The 21453-nt window shown below is 34.3% G+C and overlaps 4 protein-coding genes across 10 annotated transcripts; 2 read left to right on the plus strand and 2 right to left on the minus strand.

The window, feature by feature from the left end:
* The first annotated feature begins 116 nt into the window (after positions 1-116).
* LOC107417751 (putative disease resistance protein RGA3) lies at positions 117-4119 on the plus strand. 2 transcript variants are annotated; one of them, XM_016026388.4, is made up of 2 exons: positions 117-3651; positions 3754-4119. In XM_016026388.4, exon 1 carries the CDS (start codon positions 396-398, stop codon positions 3531-3533), a length of 3138 nt encoding a protein of 1045 aa, XP_015881874.3. In that variant the 5' UTR covers positions 117-395; the 3' UTR covers positions 3534-3651; positions 3754-4119. The 2 variants fall into 2 exon arrangements, with proteins under 2 accessions (XP_015881874.3, XP_024929301.3); XM_025073533.3 differs by having other exon boundaries at positions 3765-4119.
* Positions 4120-8047: 3928 nt separating this feature from the next.
* LOC107417776 (uncharacterized) lies at positions 8048-8903 on the minus strand. The gene is made up of 2 exons (XM_016026419.4): positions 8477-8903; positions 8048-8341 (listed from the first exon to the last, which is right to left on the minus strand). Exons 1-2 carry the CDS (start codon positions 8805-8807, stop codon positions 8325-8327), a joined length of 348 nt encoding a protein of 115 aa, XP_015881905.2. The 5' UTR covers positions 8808-8903; the 3' UTR covers positions 8048-8324.
* Positions 8904-9366: 463 nt separating this feature from the next.
* LOC107417792 (crossover junction endonuclease MUS81) lies at positions 9367-14287 on the plus strand. 6 transcript variants are annotated; one of them, XM_048474119.2, is made up of 15 exons: positions 9367-9792; positions 10158-10249; positions 10309-10408; positions 10512-10598; positions 10692-10817; positions 11112-11319; positions 11658-11886; positions 11998-12098; positions 12228-12367; positions 12593-12650; positions 12760-12918; positions 13082-13161; positions 13403-13640; positions 13734-13820; positions 14004-14287. In XM_048474119.2, exons 1-15 carry the CDS (start codon positions 9593-9595, stop codon positions 14106-14108), a joined length of 2010 nt encoding a protein of 669 aa, XP_048330076.2. In that variant the 5' UTR covers positions 9367-9592; the 3' UTR covers positions 14109-14287. The 6 variants fall into 6 exon arrangements, with proteins under 6 accessions (XP_048330076.2, XP_048330077.2, XP_048330081.2 ...); XM_048474120.2 differs by having other exon boundaries at positions 9369-9792; positions 10330-10408; XM_048474124.2 differs by lacking the exon at positions 9367-9792 and having other exon boundaries at positions 10188-10249; positions 10330-10408; positions 10502-10598.
* Positions 14288-14418: 131 nt separating this feature from the next.
* LOC107417775 (probable inactive purple acid phosphatase 27) lies at positions 14419-19765 on the minus strand. The gene is made up of 13 exons (XM_048474125.2): positions 19102-19765; positions 18913-19000; positions 16827-17096; positions 16623-16731; positions 16392-16509; positions 16166-16298; positions 15893-16080; positions 15625-15811; positions 15440-15507; positions 15252-15342; positions 14964-15146; positions 14782-14865; positions 14419-14658 (listed from the first exon to the last, which is right to left on the minus strand). Exons 1-13 carry the CDS (start codon positions 19422-19424, stop codon positions 14566-14568), a joined length of 1935 nt encoding a protein of 644 aa, XP_048330082.2. The 5' UTR covers positions 19425-19765; the 3' UTR covers positions 14419-14565.
* Positions 19766-21453: the final 1688 nt, after the last annotated feature.

The following is a 21453-nucleotide window of genomic DNA, read 5'->3' on the forward strand; positions in this document are numbered from 1 at the left end:
TACGTGGCAATATCACTTATCAACGGTCAGTTAGAGAAGTAGATCCTGATCGTACGATCAAACGGGGTTACCCTTTTGGAGATATTTTTGCTTTCGAGTGAAATTTGGATTATTGGATTCTCACAGATATTTTAAGAAGAAGGTACGAGAAAAGTGAAGGGAGCTACTATGAATACAGGATATATTAGCGGTTAACAAATAACAGACAAATGACTTTCCTCCACGTCGCGTGATTTATCAACTCTACTTTGCTGCAGCACTAGTGTATCATCTCGAGTCGAGTTAACTCCATTACCAAAAGTCCACCATTTATCGTCCTCAGAGACGACCAACAATCAAAAACAAAGACTTGGAAATTCGGCATCTTTGTTCGGAAAATCTCGAGCTTGATAACAATGGCGGAAGCGGTTCTCTTCAACATCATCGGTAGAATCCTCGGGAAGTTGGGTTCGGGAGCGATTCAAGAAATGGGGTCAATTTGGGGGGTGAAAGATGAGCTTCGGAAGCTTCAAAAATCCATGTCCGCTATTAAAGCTGTAATTTTGGACGCAGAGGAGAAAAGGTTCAGCAACCATCAAGTCAGAGATTGGCTCCAGAAGCTTGAAGACGTCGTGTACGAAGCAGATGACTTGGTTGACGAATTAAACACCGAAGCTTTGCGGCGAAAAGTGATGTCTAGGAATAATCAAATGGCGAAGAAGGTACGTGTTTTCTTCTCCAGCTCAAACCAGCTTGCTTTTCGGGTAAAGATGGCTAAAAAGATTAAAGTGATTGGAGAGATATTAGATGAGATTAGAGCTAATAGGAGCTTTTACTTAATGGAGAATATGGAGGAGAAAACTGTGTCTCATAGTGGGAGAGAGACTCACTCGTTTGCTAGGGAAGAAGAAGTTATTGGGAGGGATGAAGATAAGGTGGAAATACTGAAGCTTTTGTTGGATTTGGGATTTGAAGAGAATGTTTCGATTATATCTATTGTTGGAATGGGCGGACTAGGAAAGACTACACTTGCCCAACTGGTTTTCAATGATGAGATGGTTCAAAAGCATTTTGAGCTGAAAATTTGGGTTTGTGTGTCTGATGTGTTTGATTTTAAATTGATCATCGAAAAGATTATTAAATCTGCGATGAATAATTGTCCAAATAATCTTGATAATCTTGAGATGGATCAATTGCAAAATCAGCTTAGAGAAGAATTAGAGGGGAAGAGATACCTACTTGTTCTAGATGATGTGTGGAATGAAGATCGAGTAAAATGGCTTAATTTGAACAGCTTGTTAATGGGTGGTGCAGGAGGTAGTAAAGTGTTGGTTACTACGAGGAGTGAGAAGGTTGTTAAGATAACGCATGCTCAACCATATTATTTGATGGGTTTGGACAAAGACAAGTCTTGGTCTTTGTTTAAGAGAATGGCATTTGAGCAAGGACAAGAGCCTCAGAATCCAAGTATTATAGAAATGGGAATGGAGATTGTGGAAAAGTGCGGGGGAGTTCCTCTTGCCATAAGGGCAATAGGGAGTACACTGTATCTCAAGAATCCAGAAACTGAATGGTTATCCTTTAAGAATAATGAACTTGCCAAAACAAGTGAATTAGAAAGTGATGTCTTGCAGGCACTCGAGCTGAGTTACAAGCATCTTCCCTCACATTTGAAACATTGTTTTGGATATTGTGCATTGTTTCCAAAAGATTTTCATATTGATGTTCAAATGTTGATAAAACTTTGGATGGCACAAGGATTTATTAAGTCCATGCACCAAAACCAATGTTTAGAAGATGTTGGTTATGGGTATTTTATGGACCTACTTTGGAGGTCCTTCTTTCAAGAAGCGAAAAAGGATGATTGGGGTGCTATAAGGAGCTGTAAAATGCATGATCTAATGCATGATCTTGCAATTAGGGTAGCAGGGACCAGCAGTTGCCGGTTAAATGAAAGTATGGAGAATTTTTATGAAAGCACTCGTCATGTATCGTTTGATTTTGAATTAAGTAAACCATTGCGAATTCCAGCATCTTCAATTGAGAAAAGCAAGATAAGGACATTCCTTTTACCCAAGCAACGGTATGAAGAAAGATTGAACGTGCCAAATTTTGATGAACTGTGGTCCAACTTTAAATTTTTGCGGATGTTGGATTTGAATAGTTTGCATATCAAGATATTGCCAAATAGTTTGGGGAAACTCAAACATTTGAGATATCTTAATCTTTCATATAACAAAATTGAGCTGCTTCCAAGTTCTATAACTAGATTGCAGAATTTACAAACACTAATTCTCTCTGGTTGTAAAAAGCTTTTGAGTCTGCCTATAGATATGAATAAATTGATAAGCTTGAGGCATCTTGAGATGTATGAATGCTGGAGTTTGACTCATATGCCACGTGGACTTGGTGAATTGACTGCTCTTCAAACATTAGATCAGTTTGTTGTAGTTGAGAATTCTATTGTGGTAAGGGATAGTGGTGGGCTTGGTGAGCTGAGCCTCCTTAACAACTTAAGAGGAGAGTTGTCCATCAAGAACTTGGGACATGGGAAATACACGGCGTTGAAATCAAAGGATGCAAACTTAAAGGAGAAACAACATCTTCATAGCTTGCGGCTGGTATGGAAAAACGAAGATTGCGGTTATACAAGTGGTATTTTGGAGGGTGATGAAATATCATTAGATGGACTGCAGCCACATTCAAATCTAAAATCACTTAAAGTGGAATACTTCATGGGTCAGAGGGTTGCAGGTTGGCTTTCTTTGCTCGCTAATCTTGTTAAGTTGTATTTAATTGGTTGCAAAAATTGCCTACATCTCCCTCCATTGGATCGGTTACCTTCTCTCAAGGAACTTAAGCTGTTATCATTGACTTCTCTCCAGTATGTATCAGACAGAGATGGGGCTGGAAGTACACATGGGGAGTTATTTCCTTCGTCGCCATGTTTGGCAACACCATTTTTCCCATCCCTAGTAAAACTAGAAATTAGGGATTGCCCTAATCTATGGGGATGGTGGAGGGATATTGATGACTTAGATGAAGATTTTGAATCAATGATTGAGTATCAAAATATAACTTCTTTCCCATGTCTTTCTTATCTAACCATAGAAAGTTGTCCAGACCTAACTTTCTTGCCACTGTTTCCACATCTTGAAAGCCTGAGTCTTACAAATACTAGCTCCAAGCCTTTTCTAAGGACAATGATGATGATGAATGATATTACAGAAGCAGCAGCAACTTCAACACCCGCAATGTCAATCTCTACGTCTGTTTCTCCCTCACCTGCCACTTCCTCCTCCTCCTCTCCTCTCTCCAAGTTGAAGTACTTGGTCATTTCAAATATCGAGGATATAGAACACTTGCCACAGGAAATATGCAACCTCTCATCTCTTGAGCTTATTCATTTGTCGGAATGTCCCAATTTGGCATCATTGCCAGATGAAATATGCAGCCTCTCATCGGTTTGGATCTTTCAAATTGGGCAATGCCCCAAGTTGACACGTTGGCCATCCTCTTATCAGCCTAGTTTGCCAATTTGGCATCACTTCTGACAGCAATACCTTGTCTGCCTTTTTAAAGCAACGAGGAACTCAAGTGGCTCTGCTTTATTGTGAAGATGCAAAATCAAAACTAGCCGCCCGAGATCGCAATGAGTTACAAATTATAAGGGTAAGCAAAATATTTCCATTTCTTCCCTTTAATATTCAGAATTTACTTTGTAATTACCTGAGAATTCATCTTATACTTTTTATTCTTTTAATATTTCTATAGTGGCAACATAGAATGAAGGCCAGAGGAGATTTTGAATTAACACAGGCGAATCTGGCCTCAAGTGCTTAGTCCATTTCAAGTTACTAATCATTCTGCTCTTTAGAACTACTCTGTTGTCAGGTGGCTGTAACTCCTTATGCTGTGGTAAGTTCTCAATTTGTATTTTTTTTTTTTTTCGTTTATTTTAGTATTCAAATGCATAATTATGTTGGTAACTTTTGTGTAATGAAAATATTAGGAAATTTGTTATAGCTTTTATGTACAAATTGAAAATTGATATGTTCATCCATTTTGTCATTCTGTTTCTTTTATACCTTTAAATGAAGAGAAAAAAGCATATATATATATATATATTGATCTTTTCAAGTTCATTCCCTCACAGGCAAATTGCACTAGTCAATAAATTATTTATTTAATTATTGAGGATTGCCTCCACTACATAGGAGACGGATGCACCATATGCATAATCATCTTTCCAACCATTTGATTGAAATCTATGGGAATAGACCAATTCTGTTTTCAAACTAGGTATAAGTGAGCATTAAGTAACAGCTCTCCCTGTAGGCTGATCACGTTCTTAAACCAAACTCAGGGCGCTATGAAATCTGCAACAGAAAACCAAATTACTCCATGAAATTATTTCAAACTCAACAAATTGGAAAGCAAAAACAATGAAAATGAGAGATAACCAGAAAAGTTTTCTTGCTTTCATACTTGGAGACATGGGAAAGAGGTCTGCCGCAGATCTCTGCAACATGGACCAACTTGTTCATATCAATTCTTTTCTAAATTTGATTAGTCATATGTTGACAAAGACATGGAATATATACCATGTTAATTCCCTGCAACACATCCTAATAACAGTATTTTCCTAAACCATTTATGGAATCCTTGCAATCATGCCCCATAATCATGTTGCTGCTTTTAGGAAACAAAGTTAATCCTGCAACAACAAAGACTGCCAAAATCGTTGGGATGGAGCAAGAGGCTAATGGGTGCAGGGATTCTATAGGGGTTTGGGATTTATGGTTGTAACCCACTTAAAACGGTTATAAGACCAAATACATTGCAGAAGTTTCTTTACTTCAGCAGGAGAAAATTCTTAAATATGGAGATTGATATGGATGGGTTATTTTAGAATCATAAAGTGACTGTTTTTATAGGAATTTTGCTTTAAAAAATTACTTACTTCTCTATTCAAATAAGTTAAGAAAATAAAAACTAAAATTAAAAAAAAAAAAGAAAGAAATTGTGAAAATGGAACAAAAAAATTACGATGTTATTTTTTCTTAATAAAATTAATATCGTATATAACTGTTAATTACTATCACATGCTTCATAAAATGTAATGTATGGGATCTGGAAATTGAAAGTCTATAACGGCGGTTAGGTACGGATATGACATTTACATAAATATATTAAAATTATTGGTTTAAATGCATAATTATCCCTGAAACAAAAAAAATATATATAGAGAGAGAGAGAGAGACAGAGAGTTGCTGCAGATAGGATCGGCATCAACTGCCGTTTCTTTTCTCTGTTAGGTGCGTTGGCACCTCTTTTTGCAAAAATGAAAAAAACAAAAAAAAACAAAAAAAAACAAAAAAAAACAAAAAAAAAAAAAAGGCAAAACATTTACTATACCTGCATCACCACGTAGCTTTGGATCCATTTTCTCACGGTAATTTCTCACATCTATTTCTCTCTCTCTCCCATCCATCATTCTACCATTTCAATTAAGTGATGCGTTGCCATCGTTTTTGAAAAAAAAAAAAAAAAAAAAAACATGTTGTCTCCTTCTCTCCGACCAGTATTGTTCTTCTCTTCATTTCTTTCCTCTCATCCACTTTTAAGCCAGCAGTTTACCACAATCACATAACATTTTCAGGTTCCATCTCTTCCTCTTTCATTCTGAATTTTGATCTGTTTAGATTTTTTATTTTTCAATTTGTAATATATGTTTGTTTTTTTTTTTTTATATATACTTATTTTTTTAGTGCGTTTGTTGCTTGCTTATTTTGAATGCTTTCTTTGCTTTTTTGACATGATATTCCCCATCTGTTAATTGACTAACAATCCAATTTGGTCCTGTTTGACTCTTAACCACTGTCATTTTAGTTCGAGTTGGCTACAAAACTAAGATCACAATGGTTAAGAATCATACATGACCAAATTTGATTGTTAATCAATTAAAAATCAACCAATTAATAGATGAAGAATATCATGTCAAAAGAGCAAAGAACGCACTCAAAATAAGCAAGCAACAAACGCACTAAAAAATAAGCATATAAAAAAAAAAAAGAAACAAACACATATTACAAATTGAAAAATAAAAAATCTAAGCAGATCAAAATGCAGAATGATAAAGGAAGAGAAAGAACCGGAAAATGCTATGTGACTGCGATGAACTGCTGACCGGCAAGTGGGTGAGAGAAAGAGAAGCTGAAAGTGGGTGAAAGGAAAAAAAGGAAGAGAAGCTGGAGCTGGAGTTGGTTCTGGTTTAGGGATTTAGGAAAGAAAAAAGAGAAGAACAATACTAGGCGGAAAGAAGGAGAAAACATTTTTTTTTTTTTTTTTCTGAAAACGGTGACAACACATCGTTTAATTGAAATGATAGAATGATGGGCGGGAGAGAGAGAGAGAGAGAAATTTGTGTGAGAAAATGGGTTCTGCTTTTAATTTGTGAAGCCACGTGGTGGTGCAGGTTTAGTAAATGTTTTGCTTTTCTTTTTTTTCTTTTTTCCTTTTTTAAAAAGGTGCCAACGCACTTAACAGAGAAAAGAAACGGCAATTGATGGTTCACTCCAAGCAGGAAAACAAATGTCGTCGATACGGCCGAGAAGTCACCGATATTATCGGTTGTTGTCCACCGTCGACACTGAAAGAGGGGGGGGGGGGAGTTTCTGTCATGGTTACTAGAGGAATGTCGCCGGAGTTGATGCGTATCACCTAAATCACCAAGTGTCAGTGGGAGTTTCTTTTTTTGGGTGGAAATGGTGGAAAAAAGGTGGAGAAATCGACTGCTTGTCGTCGGTTGTCGGTGGAAATTTCGAAGAGATCTCGGTTGGCATGTGTGTGTTTAAGATCTAATCTGAAAATGGTCTGTGTGTTGTGTGTTTGTGAATGTGATCCGTTCTGTGTATTTGTGTATTTGTATGTCTGTATGTTTAGATAGAGAAAGAGAAGGAGGAAGAAGACAAAGGGAAGAGAGGAAGATGAAGAAATGATAAGAAAGAAATCTTTCTTCCACGTGGGGGAAAAAGGAAAAAGAAAGAAAAAAATAATAATAATAATATTATATTGTATAAGAAATGATACATGCCTTGCTTTTTATATTATAGCATATCAATACAATTTTTTATATGTTTTATTTTTTTTGTTTTAATATTTAATTTGATTTTATTTATTTAAAAAAATTAAATAATACTGTTAATTTTTTTGTTATATAATATATAGAATTTTAATATATATATGTAATTGGATGAGTATTTTATTGTATTTTATTATTATAATATTTTAATTATAATATTTTTATATTATTTTATTATATTAATTATTTTATATATTAAAATTTATATTTTAAATTAAAAATTTATAATTTTCAACTTTATTGATATTTCCATCGATAATTTTTAAAAAATTATATTTTCAATTCGATATTTTTTCCGCTGACTCCAAAGCATGCGCTAGAGGCAACTCTCTATATGTATATATGGCTATCCATCTAATAAAAGAAAGCAAATAACAGCTCTTTGGTGAACTGAAGGACAAGAGATGGAGTTAATTCACATGAGGCAGAATTAATTATTTATATTTACAGCACTTTTGAAAATTCTGAAGTAATTTACCTCCACCACCACCCCCACACCCCCCCCCCCCCCCCGACACCCTATGTATATTTTCTTTTCTTTTTTTCTTTTTTTTTTTGGGGCACCGTATATATGTGTTAAATGAATATATATATATATATATATATTAACTAACTGTTTCTTTATGCTATTTTCTCAACTATAATTAATCTAATTAAATTAACTAACTGCACCTGAAAATATTAAAATTATAAAATAGTTTGTCACATGACATGACGACTAATTGGTAAACTAGTTAGTAAACAATGTTTCACCAATTAAAATGTCATTTTGCTCAACTAATTACTAATTTACTATCTTTAACATTCCTCTTGCTTATATATATATATATATACAATTTATTTCGTTTAAAATCCAGTGATAGTATACATTCCAAATTACCATCATTATATAGTTATAGATATATGGTCACTGCACAATATGAATTCATATATATAATATGTAGATGCATATATATTGCAATTGCTTCAAGTCATCTTACAACATAGTACTCATATTGTACGCTCTTAATAAATTAGTCGTAAAATATGATATGAAAAGAAGCAAAATTAAAGAGACATATCTAATTTTTTTTTTTTTTTCTCTTCTATAAAAAGAAGCAGCACACATTGCATTGCATATTAGATATAGTAAGCTTCTAGTTGTAGGTAGGTAGGTTCATAGCTCTGAGTGTGCTCTCTTCTCTCTATAACTCACTCAACTTCATGGGACAATAGAACCTGCATCAAGTATAAACATATACCACAACAAAAACCATTGTGGAAGAAACCAGAGATTAATATATGAAAAAAGTTTTTTTTATTTTATTTTAATAAAGCATTATTTTCCAAAAATTAGGAATTAATATTACTTACTTCCACAGTTGGTGCCATGTGCAAGCGGTTTGCCACAGAAGGAAGCAAGATGGAAGACCTTGTCCATGTCAACCATCTGCTCGACCTCTTTGCTAAGACGCTGACAAACGCACGGAATATCCACCGTCCTCACCGCTCTGCAACACCCTTCCGTCGGATCCACCATTGGAGTCCCCTTCTGCACGTACCTTGCACAGTTTGTTATCAGTCCCTGCATGTCACCTTGGCAACCAACCTGCCCTGAAACCATCATTTTTTCTCCAAATAACACCATTCCAACTGTGATTCCAAACATGCAACAAACCAACAAACCAGAACCAAACCTCGCCATTGATGGATGATTACTTAATTAATTTCTCTCTGATTTTTGATCTACCACTGAGAATGTATGTTGGGTTTGGATTAGGTTTTGGATATGGGGGTTTTATATAGGGGGGAAAGATTAAGCATTGGTTTGAGTGACACTTTAGCATTTTGAGGCTCTGCATTTTGTACATTTGTTGAACAACGTACGTTATGGTTTTTGGATGGCGTATGAATGTGTATATCAGTTTGTTTGCAGTTTCCATGTGAATCACTTTTTCACATTTCAGAATTCAGACAAGTGGAAGCTCACTCACTCGCTATGCATGCTTCTTTTGCCTTCCTTTTCTTATTTTGGGGGGTAGTTTAATTAATTAATATATATTTCTTGGGAATAAAACCCACAATTGCATGCGAAATTCTGCAACTGAAACCTACAACTCATCGTCCGTTAGATATTAATTTTGTTGTATTTAATCTCCACATGCACTCTACTTTGTTTTCGTATAAACGTGGGTGTATACAGATTTTTATGACCGACAGTGTATTTAAACCCGGTTCAAGGCTACGAACTTGTCCCAGAACAATTTGCAGGCCCAAGCTAAGTTCGTCCTTTTGGTTTAATCGGGCGGGCCCAACCAATTGGACGAGTCTGCGATTTCAAAATCGCATCGCACCCAGGAAGGTCTGGCGGGACTTCACTCATCGTCTTTCACTTCTGCAAAAACCCCACCGCTTTTAAATTTCCAACGCAGTCGTTTTAGACGGAGAAGGATAAACAGCTTTGGAAGGTAGAATTGAGACGCGCCGATAATGGAGAGACAGAGGCGCGTGGTGGTGTGCGCCGAGAACGAAGAGCTTGCGGCGTATATGCTGAAGAAATGGGATGAGATGGCGAACCAACGGCCCAAAGGGATCACCGAGAATGTCGAAATGACTCTCACTAAGGCTTATTCCAATCTCTGCGCTTCCAAAACCCCTATCCAAACTCTCAAAGAATTTTCCCAGATCAAGTTGGTTTTCTCTTCCCCTTTTTGCTTTCCGTGAAAAATTCGATCTTTTTGGTTATATTGCAATGTTGGGTTTTCTAAAAGTATTGTTTTGATCGGAGTTATGTACAGGAATTGTTAAAAATCTTCTTCTTCTTCATTTTTTTTTTTCCTTTCCCCAACCACTTGTTTTCGCCCATTTTTTAATTACTAATTAGTCTGGATTATCTATTCGCCTGGTTCTTTTGAAAAATGTGTTGAAGTATAGAACTTGTAGCTCTTTTTTTCGATTATATTATTATTGATGTTGAGTGGTTATGGTTGTTGTTATTATTATTATTATTATTTTTTTCCCATTCTTGAAAATGATTTGTGAAAATTTGATGTAGGGGTGTGGGAAAGTGGATTCTGAGGCTTATGCAAGGGTTCTTTGAGACTGTTTCGGGAAATTCTGAACCTGAAGACTTGGCCAAAAAGAAGGGTACTCTGAAATGCAATGGCTTTTCAGGCACATGGTAGATTGATTATCTTCCTGATTAGTTTTCGTTTTTGATCGTTTAGGTAAGAAAACCAAAGGCGCCAGGCGCTATATGCCACAGAAGAATTCTGTAGCATATGCATTGCTAATTACCCTTTACAGGTATAATGGAATCAATCTCTTCTTACTTGAAGTATGCGAACATAATATCACAGATGGTTTAATTTGGAAAAATTTACAAGATTTAAATGTAAGTTTTATGCAGGGGAACTACAAATGGGAATGAATTTATGCGTAAACAGGAGCTTATCGATGCAGCAGAAGCAAGTGGACTTTCCCGAGTGCCAATTGCGTATGTTGATTAATCCTATTAGTTTTCTAAGTTAGTTCTCATTTCTGTTGAATTTGATTTGGTTAATGTTTTGCTGGGTTCATATGTCCTTAGGCCAGAAAAGGGAAAAGGAAAACCTTCGCAGTTTGGAAGTTCTCCTCGAGAATGGTATAGTGGATGGTCATGCATGAAGACATTGATAACCAAGGGGCTTGTTGTCAAATCAAGTTGCCCTGCAAAGTATGGCTGCTTTTCTACATTGCTTCTCCTCATTTTCTATTTATGTTTCCAGTTCTTATATTAGATACATGCTCATTTTTTCGGGATGACATGAGAAGATTGTAGCTAATATATGTTTACCAGTTCATAATGTTAGCAGAAGTACGCTAGCATGTTTAGTGGCTTCAATAATTTTTTACTGGCCTGATCCAAATGCTTACAAGTCATGTTTTGAGTAAAAATATGATTGTAGACATAAAATTGGAAGTTGGCAGATATAATCAGCAGAATGTAATATGCATGAACAAACTGCAGATACATGCTAACTCAAGAAGGTAAAGAAGCAGCACGTGAATGTCAAATGAGATCTGGTTTGCCTGATACCTCAGAGAATGCTGCTGATTCTGAAGGATCTAGTGATCTGCAGCTTGTAAATCTTGAGTCAGATGATGAGGCAACAACGTCATCTGTTGATTTGAATAGGCAGAAGCCAACTGATATTCCTCCTGAATGTATCGAGAGGGTATACTTCCAACTAACTTTGTACTTTCACATCTCTCCATAGTTTGCTTGTAGAATCGAGACTTAGAAGAAATCGGCATTGTTACATTGTGTTGTTACTGCTATTATTACTCATTTCTTCTTTCATCTTCCATTACTGTCTGTCTGTCATATTAACTTATGCTTTTATATTGGTTTTCATCTTTCCTGATTTGTTCACATATCATTCTTATTTTAGCCATCATCCTTTGTTGGCATAACACTTTATTATTTTGATCCTTTATTTTATTTTATTTTTTCCTTCAATTTTATTTCTGTTTTAAACACATTTCTCACATTTATTGTTTTCCTTTCATGCAGTTTATGCGCATGGGGTACCCTAGGGAACGCATTCTTCAAGCTTTCAGTGAAATTGCAGATCCTTCCAAGAGGAATATATCTTCACTCTGGCCGTCAGTCTTATGTCGTCTTCGTGAAGATGAGGTTTATGGTTGTCATTCAAAGTCTCAGTCTGCAAGAGAAGATTTCCATACAACATCAACCACTTTGGAAACAACTACTAAAAGCTCATTGGATTACCAAAAAAATGGTAAACGCTCATTTCATATGTTCATATGTTCATATGTTAAGCCTATGTGCTCATTACCAAATAGGCTGAAACACCCTGTGTAATTACTAAATTGCTTTATAATTGATTCAGGTCAAGTAACAGGATCATCCCATGAAGCTGCACAGGCGGCGAAGTTCAGTTCTGCTGATTCTGTGCCAAAGCCTTTTACCATGAGAGCTTGCTCATCATCCGTTTGTACCATATACTTGCTACAAGACTTTCCTTTGTCCTTCATTCGTAAAGCTTTCATTTTTGGGGTCTCAAAAGTCAATCTTTCTTCCTCATTATCCTGTTGAATTCGAATCCTCTGCATTTTTTAGGTGCAAAGATCAAGTTCAAATGACAAGGAAGCAGGGCTGAGTGTTTTGTCTATGCCACCTCTGGCCTTTGGAGAGAGATTTGAAGATGTCTATGAAGTAATCTTAATATTGGATGATCGAGAGCAGTTTGCCACTCAGGGGTCAGTAACTTGTCATTTTAGTTTCCACTGCTACCTTCTTCTTGGTAAAATGACTAAATAATCATCCATTGCTTTCATGCTTCTAGAATTTATTTCGTGCAAAAGAAAAAGGAAAAATATATCTTATCACTTTTATTATGCTTTGCTTTATTATTACACCCTTCCTCTTTTTGGTTAATTGCTGGTAATAATTCTGAAGAAGATTCTGTATGCTCTGCTTTTTAGGTCACGGTGTAGAAGAATCATTGAGAATATTCGTTCTCAATTCAAAATACAAATACAGGTGATTTCTTTAAGCCTTTTACAATTGCTGTAACCCCCTGTCTGCATATTCATGTGTGCCTTCTCTTCACAGATGCAATGGAGTGATTCACTGGTTTCCTTTTCTATAGGTTAGGCGACTACCAGTTGGAGATGGAATCTGGATTGCTCGCCACAAGTATCTTTACACTGAATATGTGCTTGATTTTATTGTTGAAAGGAAGAACATTGATGATTTACGCTGTTCAATCAGAGATAATCGCTACAAGGATCAGAAACTAAGGCTTTTGGTATTGATACTTGTTCAAATGACATAAACTTTGTCCATGTTCCATGAACCATGAACCCTTAGGGTTTTGGGGGCTTTGGTCCATAATTTTTTACCTTTTAAGTTGGGGTTTCAACTTGTTCTATTATCCTAACATTTTGGCTCATTCACTTGCATATTATAAGAGGTGCGGACTTAAGAAACTGATATATCTTGTGGAAGGTGACCCAAATTCCTCTGAAGCAGCAGAGAGCATAAAAACAGCGTAAGTACTCTGTTAAAAATATTTTTCAAGTGGAATTTCATTTTTGTAGACTATATATTTTGATATGTTTAGCTCCGAATGACTATCAGTCTATCATTGTTGTTAATTTTTCTTTTTCCTAGTTGAATTTACGTCTTCACCATCCCTCCCTTTTATGTTAACAAATCAATCTTCTCAATGTTGTAAATCATCATTTTTCCAAGTCTGTCTTCTACAGCTTCTCTTATTGTATCATGTGCAGCTGTTTTACAACAGAAGTTCTGGAGGGATTTGATGTGCAGAGAACCAGTGGCTTGAGCGACACACTGAAGAAATATGGTTATCTAACTCAAGCAATAACTCAATACTACAAATCACAGATTCCTGAGGAACGGTGTAAAGATACTGGGATCTGTCCACCTTTTGATGAATTTATCAAAAGGTGCCAAGACTTGGATAAAATGACCGTCAGCGATGTGTTTGCCATTCAGCTCATGCAGGTAGAAACTGTTTTTAACTGTTCTGGGGAGAAGAGGACTGTGTCCTGGACTTAACTAATGCCATTATTTTATCTTTTAAATTTATGAATGTAGGTACCTCAGGTGACAGAGGAAATTGCCATAGCTGTTCTGGATATATATCCAACACTTCTATCTCTTGCCCATGCATACTCTCGACTCGTGAGTCTTATTTCCTCGATTGAAGCTTCACCTCAGCAAGTTATTGCTATTATGTTTTTGTTGTTTACTGTTTCCGCTTCCATGTACTTGCTGTCAAGACAGATAATCAGTGATCAGAAAGCTTTTTCTTTGATAAACTTTCACCCTATTTTTGCTCACAATTGAAATTATTTGTTTGACTAGGATGGTGATGTTGCTGCACAAGAGGACATGCTTAGGAAGCAAAGTAGAAATGCTATCAATGGAGTTGCTAGTAGGAACATTTTCCAGTTAGTTTGGGGCAATTGATTTCTACATATGCTCCTTCATCTCAAAGGAGGGTTTTTGGCACTAGGTATCATTTCTGTAAAATGTAAAAGATATATGCTTCAATCCTTTGGGGTGTGAATGTAAATGAGATGTGAAGACCATAGTTATAAAGATTTTAAATATAAGCAGCATTCTGCCTATTATACTCTGCTTTTTCACTTGCGCTTGTGAAACCAGTGTAGGTCCATTTTGTAACCACTCTCAATTATATATAAATATGAACTTTATTTTTGCAATTCTGGTGCATTAAGAAGAAAACTCTGAATATTTAAGGGTTAGCGAAAGGAAATGGTAGTAAAACTAGAATTCATTGAGATTTATGGAAAAAAAAATATATATGTATTTGGCACAAAACAAGATGTAAATCTAGTCTACAAAGAAGAAAACTGTAGTGAAAGAGATTCTTGTAGGCTCCCTCTGTGAGTGTGTTGTCCATCTATTTGCCCATGTTTATTTTTCTATTGGAGGGCTTTTTCTTTTTAGTGATTAGGAAGCTGTCCTCAACTTTTCTTGTTCCTGCATTTACAAACTGAAAAAACAGAGGAAATACCAGTGAGAACTGAAGAAACCTACTCCAAAATCAAATTTCTCTCCAAATTTTCAAATCGATATGTTAACCAAGAACTTATATATTAAGGTTGAATATGCTAACCTCTAACTTTAACTCTTCCTTTGTTGCATGTCCTCTAAAGTATCCAAACTCTGGAATCCTTGATAAACTCCAACTATTTTGAAGCTGGAAATATAACGCAAAATCAAATTGGAAATTACTCAGTATCAAAACATGAAATACTTTTATATATGCAAAGAGATAAACAGAAGTAGAGAGTTTACATTGAACTTGTCCAGTTTGAAGCCAGCCATGCCTATAACTGCCTGCACTGTTGCAGTATAGTTGCTATGATCATACACATCAATCCCAGTTTTATCTTTTGTAGGCATTCCCTTACATTCACCATCATAAATTGAGCAAGTTCGCTCATAGTTATGAACATGACCGAACAGAGCCAAATCGACCTGTTTCAAGTTTCCCAACAACATAGATTCCAACATGTAAACCAGAAACAACCAGATTCCGTAAGTGAAAACAATAGAAACAGAATGCAGGACAAAACGTCTTACTTTATTGTCAAGAAGTAATGGTTCAACTTCATCTACGAAATTTTGATCAACGTTAGTGAGTCCACTTGAAGATGTGTACATAGGCCTGTGCCTGCAATGCAATTAATTAGTTTGCTAAGGTTAATTAAACTTAATTATAATATATATATATATATATTATAGTTAATATGCTTCTACTTCAAACTTACCCCATAAATATTAACCAAGGAGTTTTAGATCGATCAACAGAAGCCATGTCCTTTTTCATCCATTCATACTGTAAGAATATATAAAGCACCCATAAAGTAACACTGAAATTAGATGAACTAAGACACTCAAACATTAGATACAGTTTTATAAATAATATTGTAATCAAGTGCCTGATCTATCTTGCCTGTTCAGAATCTTTTGACCAGTCATGCTCTGTAGAAATCACAGTGAAGTGAACACTTGCTTGCTCTATGGAATACCATGGCTTATCCTTTGCCGGGGTTGGCATTGGAAAATATGTCTCATAAGGAACTCCACATTCTCCACCCGAATCTGGAGTAATGTAAACAGATCCAGTATGTACATAATCCCTGGAAACAAGCAAACCAATCATGATTTTAAGTTCATTCTTCAACAAAACTAGAATGGTCTTCAAATTCGGGATCATCTACCTTTCATGGTTTCCGATAGCCGTCATGTAAGAAACTCGAGAAGCCAAAGGGTGGATGAGGTTAAGAAAAAAGTCCCATTCAACCAAAAAGCCAGTGGCATAGCTTATATCACCAATATGGAAGATAGAATCCACATTTCCAGACTTTACTTCTTCAGCCATAGCTTTTATCACTGAGAGAGACCCTGGCTATATAAATGCTTCAAACACTCAGTACTTTTGTATACCCTGAAACTCTTTTTCCTATTATACATATCTTTTGGATTTAATCTACCTGAATGTAGTGCTCTGCAGATTCATCACGAGGAGCTTTTCCCATATCACCATATGCCAAGAATTTTAGCTCCTCTGATCCTCCCGCAGGAGGAGTCTTGAATTGAATCTCACTGCTCCAACCAACTGAATCACTGCAATTGTTTTCATTCAAATCACTCCATGTAAATTCAATTTCTTTAGAATGAATTAAGAAGGAACTTAATTATGAGAAGGAATTTCCGGACCTTCCATATCTGTAAGAGAAATTGGTTGAAGGTCGAAGTTCTGTTAACAATGCTGAATGAATGAATCCAGGGTCATGCCAACCAAAATCCTTTGCCGGACTTGGTAGTAAAGATGAACCTATTTGATCAACATTACCCACAAAGTTCATCTTTAAAAAACAGAACAACCCGTTTGGAGAGAAGGAAAATGAGAAAGAAAATGTCGCAGGGATAAGAAAGCAAGTAACTCACTGCACATATTATGCTGTGAAAATGTTGAAACTTCTGAAAGCTTTGATTTCCCATCTGTATATTCCACTTTCTGAGGTTTCTTATCTCCACTAACCCATGTCAATCTCATCTGCATGATTTACATAAACTAATTCAAACCCAATATTTGTTTAACAAATTTTGAGACTGACACTATAAAAGAAGTGTCTTCTATGTATAGCTTACAGATGTTCCAGTGGAATCGATGCTTGATAAATGTCCATACAATGGCTTATTTGGGTTGTCAAAGTTGATAGGTTTTGTCCTGGAAAAGATGCAAGGAGTTTCGAAACCACCACCGAAGAAGACGAACTCGATGTCGGTTCGGATGTTTATAACATGAAATTGTAATGAACCAGTGCATGTTTTCACCTCGCATTTGCCATCTTTGTTGTGTTTTTTGCATTCAGTCTTCGTGCAATTCAGGTAGCCTGGATCTTTGCTGAGGTAAATTGCCTGCAAGTTTTATTTATGATTCATATAATAAAATAATCATATGAGAATTCAGTCTTTTTGGCACAGAAATTCACTAAATTAATTTGTATGTAATTCTAAATTCATTAATCATTCTTAATTTGTTGGACTTGGAGAAGTAAATTAACCATGAATAGGCATGTGTATCAATATGTTTTGGTGTCAGGTATGCATGATTAATTGTGGATCGGTAACATGGTTGATTTTTAACTTGTTTTAACTTTTTTCTACTTAAATGTGTACTGTTTGTTTGCTTCAAGTGTTAATAAATGGTAATTAGAGTTGTTACGCTCATAAACTAACTATAAAACTAAGAACGAAAAAACTAATAACATAAATATCAAATTGAACACAACTTCAAATATTGGTTTTTGTGGTCAAATTCAAATTTTGATTTTGATTTGATTTGATTTTTTAAATTTATAGTTGTTTAAGATTTCTAATAAATTATAATTACCACTAATTAATATTTGAATTAAATAAATTACATACAATTAAATAAAAAAAGAAAAAAAGAAAAAAAAAGAAATCGATCATGTTCTATACTAAATGACGCCAAATTAAGACCCAAAATTTAACCTTTAGAAATAATGGACTTGACCGATAAACAAATTGTATGTACATGTGTATCAGTTTATTACCAAAGATAATGTATATGTATTAGTTATCGGGTTTTTAAAAATGAAAATGAAATGAAATTGTCAGTTTATGTAATTGCAAGTCAAATTAAAGAGATAAAATAAAAAAGGTAGAAGAGAAATTTGGCAACAAAACAAGAATATATTGCTCAATGCATTATTCTATATGGAAATTTGATTAATATTTGATTAAAGATGTACTCGTGAATCAATTATACCCTCTAAGATCATCCATGCCACCATGAAAAAAAAAATATATATATATATATATATACAGGCGAACCTCTGATATAAATAAATTAGCATAAATAACATTAGGGATATTTTATCAAATTAATTGAAAACTATTCTAATAAAGAGAAACGTTTAATTCTGTAAACTCTTCTTTTAATTAATATATATATATATATATATATATGGAAAAAAAGGAGGATGGTGGAATATATAAGGTTATATATTGGTTGAAAGTAAGAAAATACAATGAAAAAAAAAAATATATATATATATATATTATAAGTTTAACAAGAAGGAATAAACCATAGTGTAAATGGAATAATGCTTGAGAATTGAATTATCATATATTCATTGCTTATTACGTAGACGTTATGGCTTTTCTCGATTGACGTGACTTCTACGTTGCATATATTAATCATCCAATCTCTTCCACTCTCTTTCGCTATTCACCCCTGCCATATATATTCTCTCTTATTTATCATACATTAATCATTGGAAAGGAAAAAAAAAAAAATTTGGTAATCACAATTTTAAAAATAATAATAATTAAAAAGTTAGACCAAAAATAAAATAAATTAAATAAGAAGGGAAAAAACCAAAATTTTGCACGAAGATAACATAATCTAATTGTCCAATTTAATTGGACTGGATTTAAAATAGTCAGAGTCAAACCTTATACTTCAAACATATCAATAAATATAGCCAGCAAGATCCACCTAACTATCTATTTATAGGTTATTCACACCCTTAACATATGCTGTCAATACTAATTTTTCGGTTGGAAGATCGAAAACAAACAAGGAAATAATACCCAAAATGGAAAAAAAAAAAATTTAATATATCAAAAATTAATCTGTATTAATTTGTTTCAAATAATAATAATAAGTAAATAAATAAAATACGAGAGATTAATTAATACTAATTACCTTAACAGGATAATGACACAGAAGAGGAAGTTTACTAAAGTCGCCAGTTTGTGCATACATTAGAGCATTCCAAGGACAACTTGACACACTGCAAGTTTACATCAAAATAAATAATTCAAATTAATCAAATTTTTTTTAAAACAAAAAATATAATTTTGCTATAAATTAAATATATGATATAATTCTTACTCGGAATGAGAAGGTGATATCATGCCAACCCAATGACGTTCAGAAGGAAGCAAGACACCGCTTACAGTGACTGTAACAAATTCTTCATCTCCAAGTTTGGAGTTCTTGGAGGTTACATTTACTTTCAGATAAGGATTCGGATCAGGACACTGCTCAAGAATTCTCCGATTGAGTACCCGAAACTCCGATATTGCTGTGTAGTTTTGGTGTATGGATTTCGAGTCCATAACCAAAGGGTGCAATGAAGAAGAAGAAGATGAAGAACAACTCAGAAACCATAGAATAAAGAAAAGCTGAAAAACCCGCGAAGCAAAATTTCCCATACTCAGAGAAAGGAAGCAAAAAAAAAAAAAAAACGGAAAAAGTAAGAAAATTTACAAACAACAAATAAGAAATCTCTCCAAATGAAAATTGTGATTGTAACTAAAAAGGGAGAGAAAAACAAGGTTTTAATACATGGGAATTTATTATTATTATTTTTTTGGAGGGGATTTTATTGTATTTATTTATTTTGTCGGCAGTTGTGGAATATGGAATGGTGAAATGATCAAGGGAGGAGATTTTGATGAGAAATTTGGCAGATAATAAAAGTAGGACAATTTATGAGGCTTATATATAAAGGAATTAAATTGATTATGTGGGAAAATTAAATTTATTGTTTGGATGGATTCATCCAAAAAAATGTTTAAAATCCATACAAAAATAAAAATAAAAATAAATTTTAAAAAAAAATTATGTTTGAAATTTTTGGTTCCTTCACGTAACAATAACTGCTAGCTAGTTGTGTTGGATATGCTAAGGAGGTGTGGATGCTAATGACTCTCACTTTTCTGTCCTTTTCCTACCTTTTCTCTGGATTTTGCTGTTGATGCCCTTGTTTTGACTTCTCATGATTAATTACAAATCATTAAAATCATGGATTCTTAAGGGTGTGTTTGTGTATGGAACTTTATAACTAATTTTAGTTTTCATTAATTTTCAATTTAAAACATGAGATTTTTATCTTTTTGAAAACAAATCCATCTCTTTTGAAAGCAGGCAAAAATATTTTGTTGATTTGGAAAATGAAAACAACTCTCCAAATTATACAAGGAACTGAACATAATAAGGAAAATAAAAAGTACCCATCTTTTTAAGCACACATGTAGTCCTAATAAAAAGTACCCAAAATATGGATGACATACAATTATATGTGTAAATAGTGACAGAACTTTCATAGTATTGAAATTTAATTCATGAATTATTTATAATTTTAATTAAAAAATAGTAATAGTATGATTTTCAAATTGGCCAAGAGAACCAAATTAAGTCTTAGCCCGACAAATGCCATGATATATATAGGACTACATGAGAGTCTCAAAGAAAAGTTAAAAAAATAAAACTAATTGAATGGTATATTCACAAATTAGTAAATACATGAATTAGGTATTGGCTACTTGTTATTAGGGTGAAGCTGCAACTATAGAGCCAGGGTTGGCATGGGTACCAACCCTACGCAAAGGTGTAGGTGCTGGTGTTGCTGTAAGCCTTTGAAATTTAATTAAACTCAAAACATTAGGTTGGCCTTTGCTTTGAAATATTTCCCCCCAAGTAACATGCATGTGTTTTTTTTTTTTTTTTTTTTTTTTTGGGGGGGGGGGGGGGGGGGGGGACATAAACTGCATATGTTTTTAAATAAAAAAGCAAAGCATATGTTTTCAAATTGGCAACCGATTTGGGTTAACAGTGATCAGTGATGGGTACCTTTTTCCTATTACTTGAGAGAGGAAATTAATTAATTAGTAGAAGTAGTCTTTGAAATTAATTATATTGTTAAGGATGCCATATATATAATAAACGTATACAAATCAACAAATATTTTGTTATTTAATTAAAAAATGATTTATTTATTTATTTATGTAATATCTACCACTGTTCCATTATCATGATGTATTTGTATAATAATGAAGGAGAATCCCCAAAAAAACGAATAAAAATAAAAAAGAAGAAAGTTGGGCTTGATGGACCCAGATAGGTCCACGAGAGGATTAAAGCTCATAGTTCATGTGCAGCCAATATGGATCTTGCAGACTTGGATAAAATGAACTAGCAGAGCTTGAAGCCCATCAAAAAGCCCAAAAAGTCTGTGAAGTTGGACCATTAAATGTTCGATGGCCCCAACCAAAAAAGAAGAAGAAAGTCTTGCAGTGTCACTGTGCCTCTTTTTCTCTTCTTCTCAAATTCTGAGTTTTATTTTTAAAAGTAAAATATGAAAAACCATGCATAAACCTTTTCTTCAAGCCCAGTCCAACTTATATTTAAATCCAAAATTTGATAATTTATATTATTTAACAAATCGATTTTAAAAAAAAA

Source organism: Ziziphus jujuba, chromosome 2, assembly GCF_031755915.1.
Source record: "Ziziphus jujuba cultivar Dongzao chromosome 2, ASM3175591v1".
Classification (NCBI taxonomy): domain Eukaryota; kingdom Viridiplantae; phylum Streptophyta; class Magnoliopsida; order Rosales; family Rhamnaceae; genus Ziziphus; species Ziziphus jujuba.

Coding starts and splice junctions, on each gene's coding strand:
- LOC107417751 (XM_016026388.4), top strand. CDS start 396: ATGGCGGAAGCGGTTCTCTTCAACATCATCGGTAGAATCCTCGGGAAG.
- LOC107417776 (XM_016026419.4), bottom strand. CDS start 8,807: ATGGCGAGGTTTGGTTCTGGTTTGTTGGTTTGTTGCATGTTTGGAATC.
- LOC107417792 (XM_048474119.2), top strand. CDS start 9,593: ATGGAGAGACAGAGGCGCGTGGTGGTGTGCGCCGAGAACGAAGAGCTT. Junction 11,320..11,657: donor CTCCTGAATGTATCGAGAGG/GTATACTTCCAA, acceptor CCTTTCATGCAG/TTTATGCGCATGGGGTACCC. Junction 11,887..11,997: donor ATTGGATTACCAAAAAAATG/GTAAACGCTCAT, acceptor TAATTGATTCAG/GTCAAGTAACAGGATCATCC.
- LOC107417775 (XM_048474125.2), bottom strand. CDS start 19,424: ATGGGAAATTTTGCTTCGCGGGTTTTTCAGCTTTTCTTTATTCTATGG. Junction 19,001..19,101: donor ATATCACCTTCTCATTCCGA/GTAAGAATTATA, acceptor GTAAACTTGCAG/TGTGTCAAGTTGTCCTTGGA. Junction 15,812..15,892: donor GCTATCGGAAACCATGAAAG/GTAGATGATCCC, acceptor GCTTGTTTCCAG/GGATTATGTACATACTGGAT.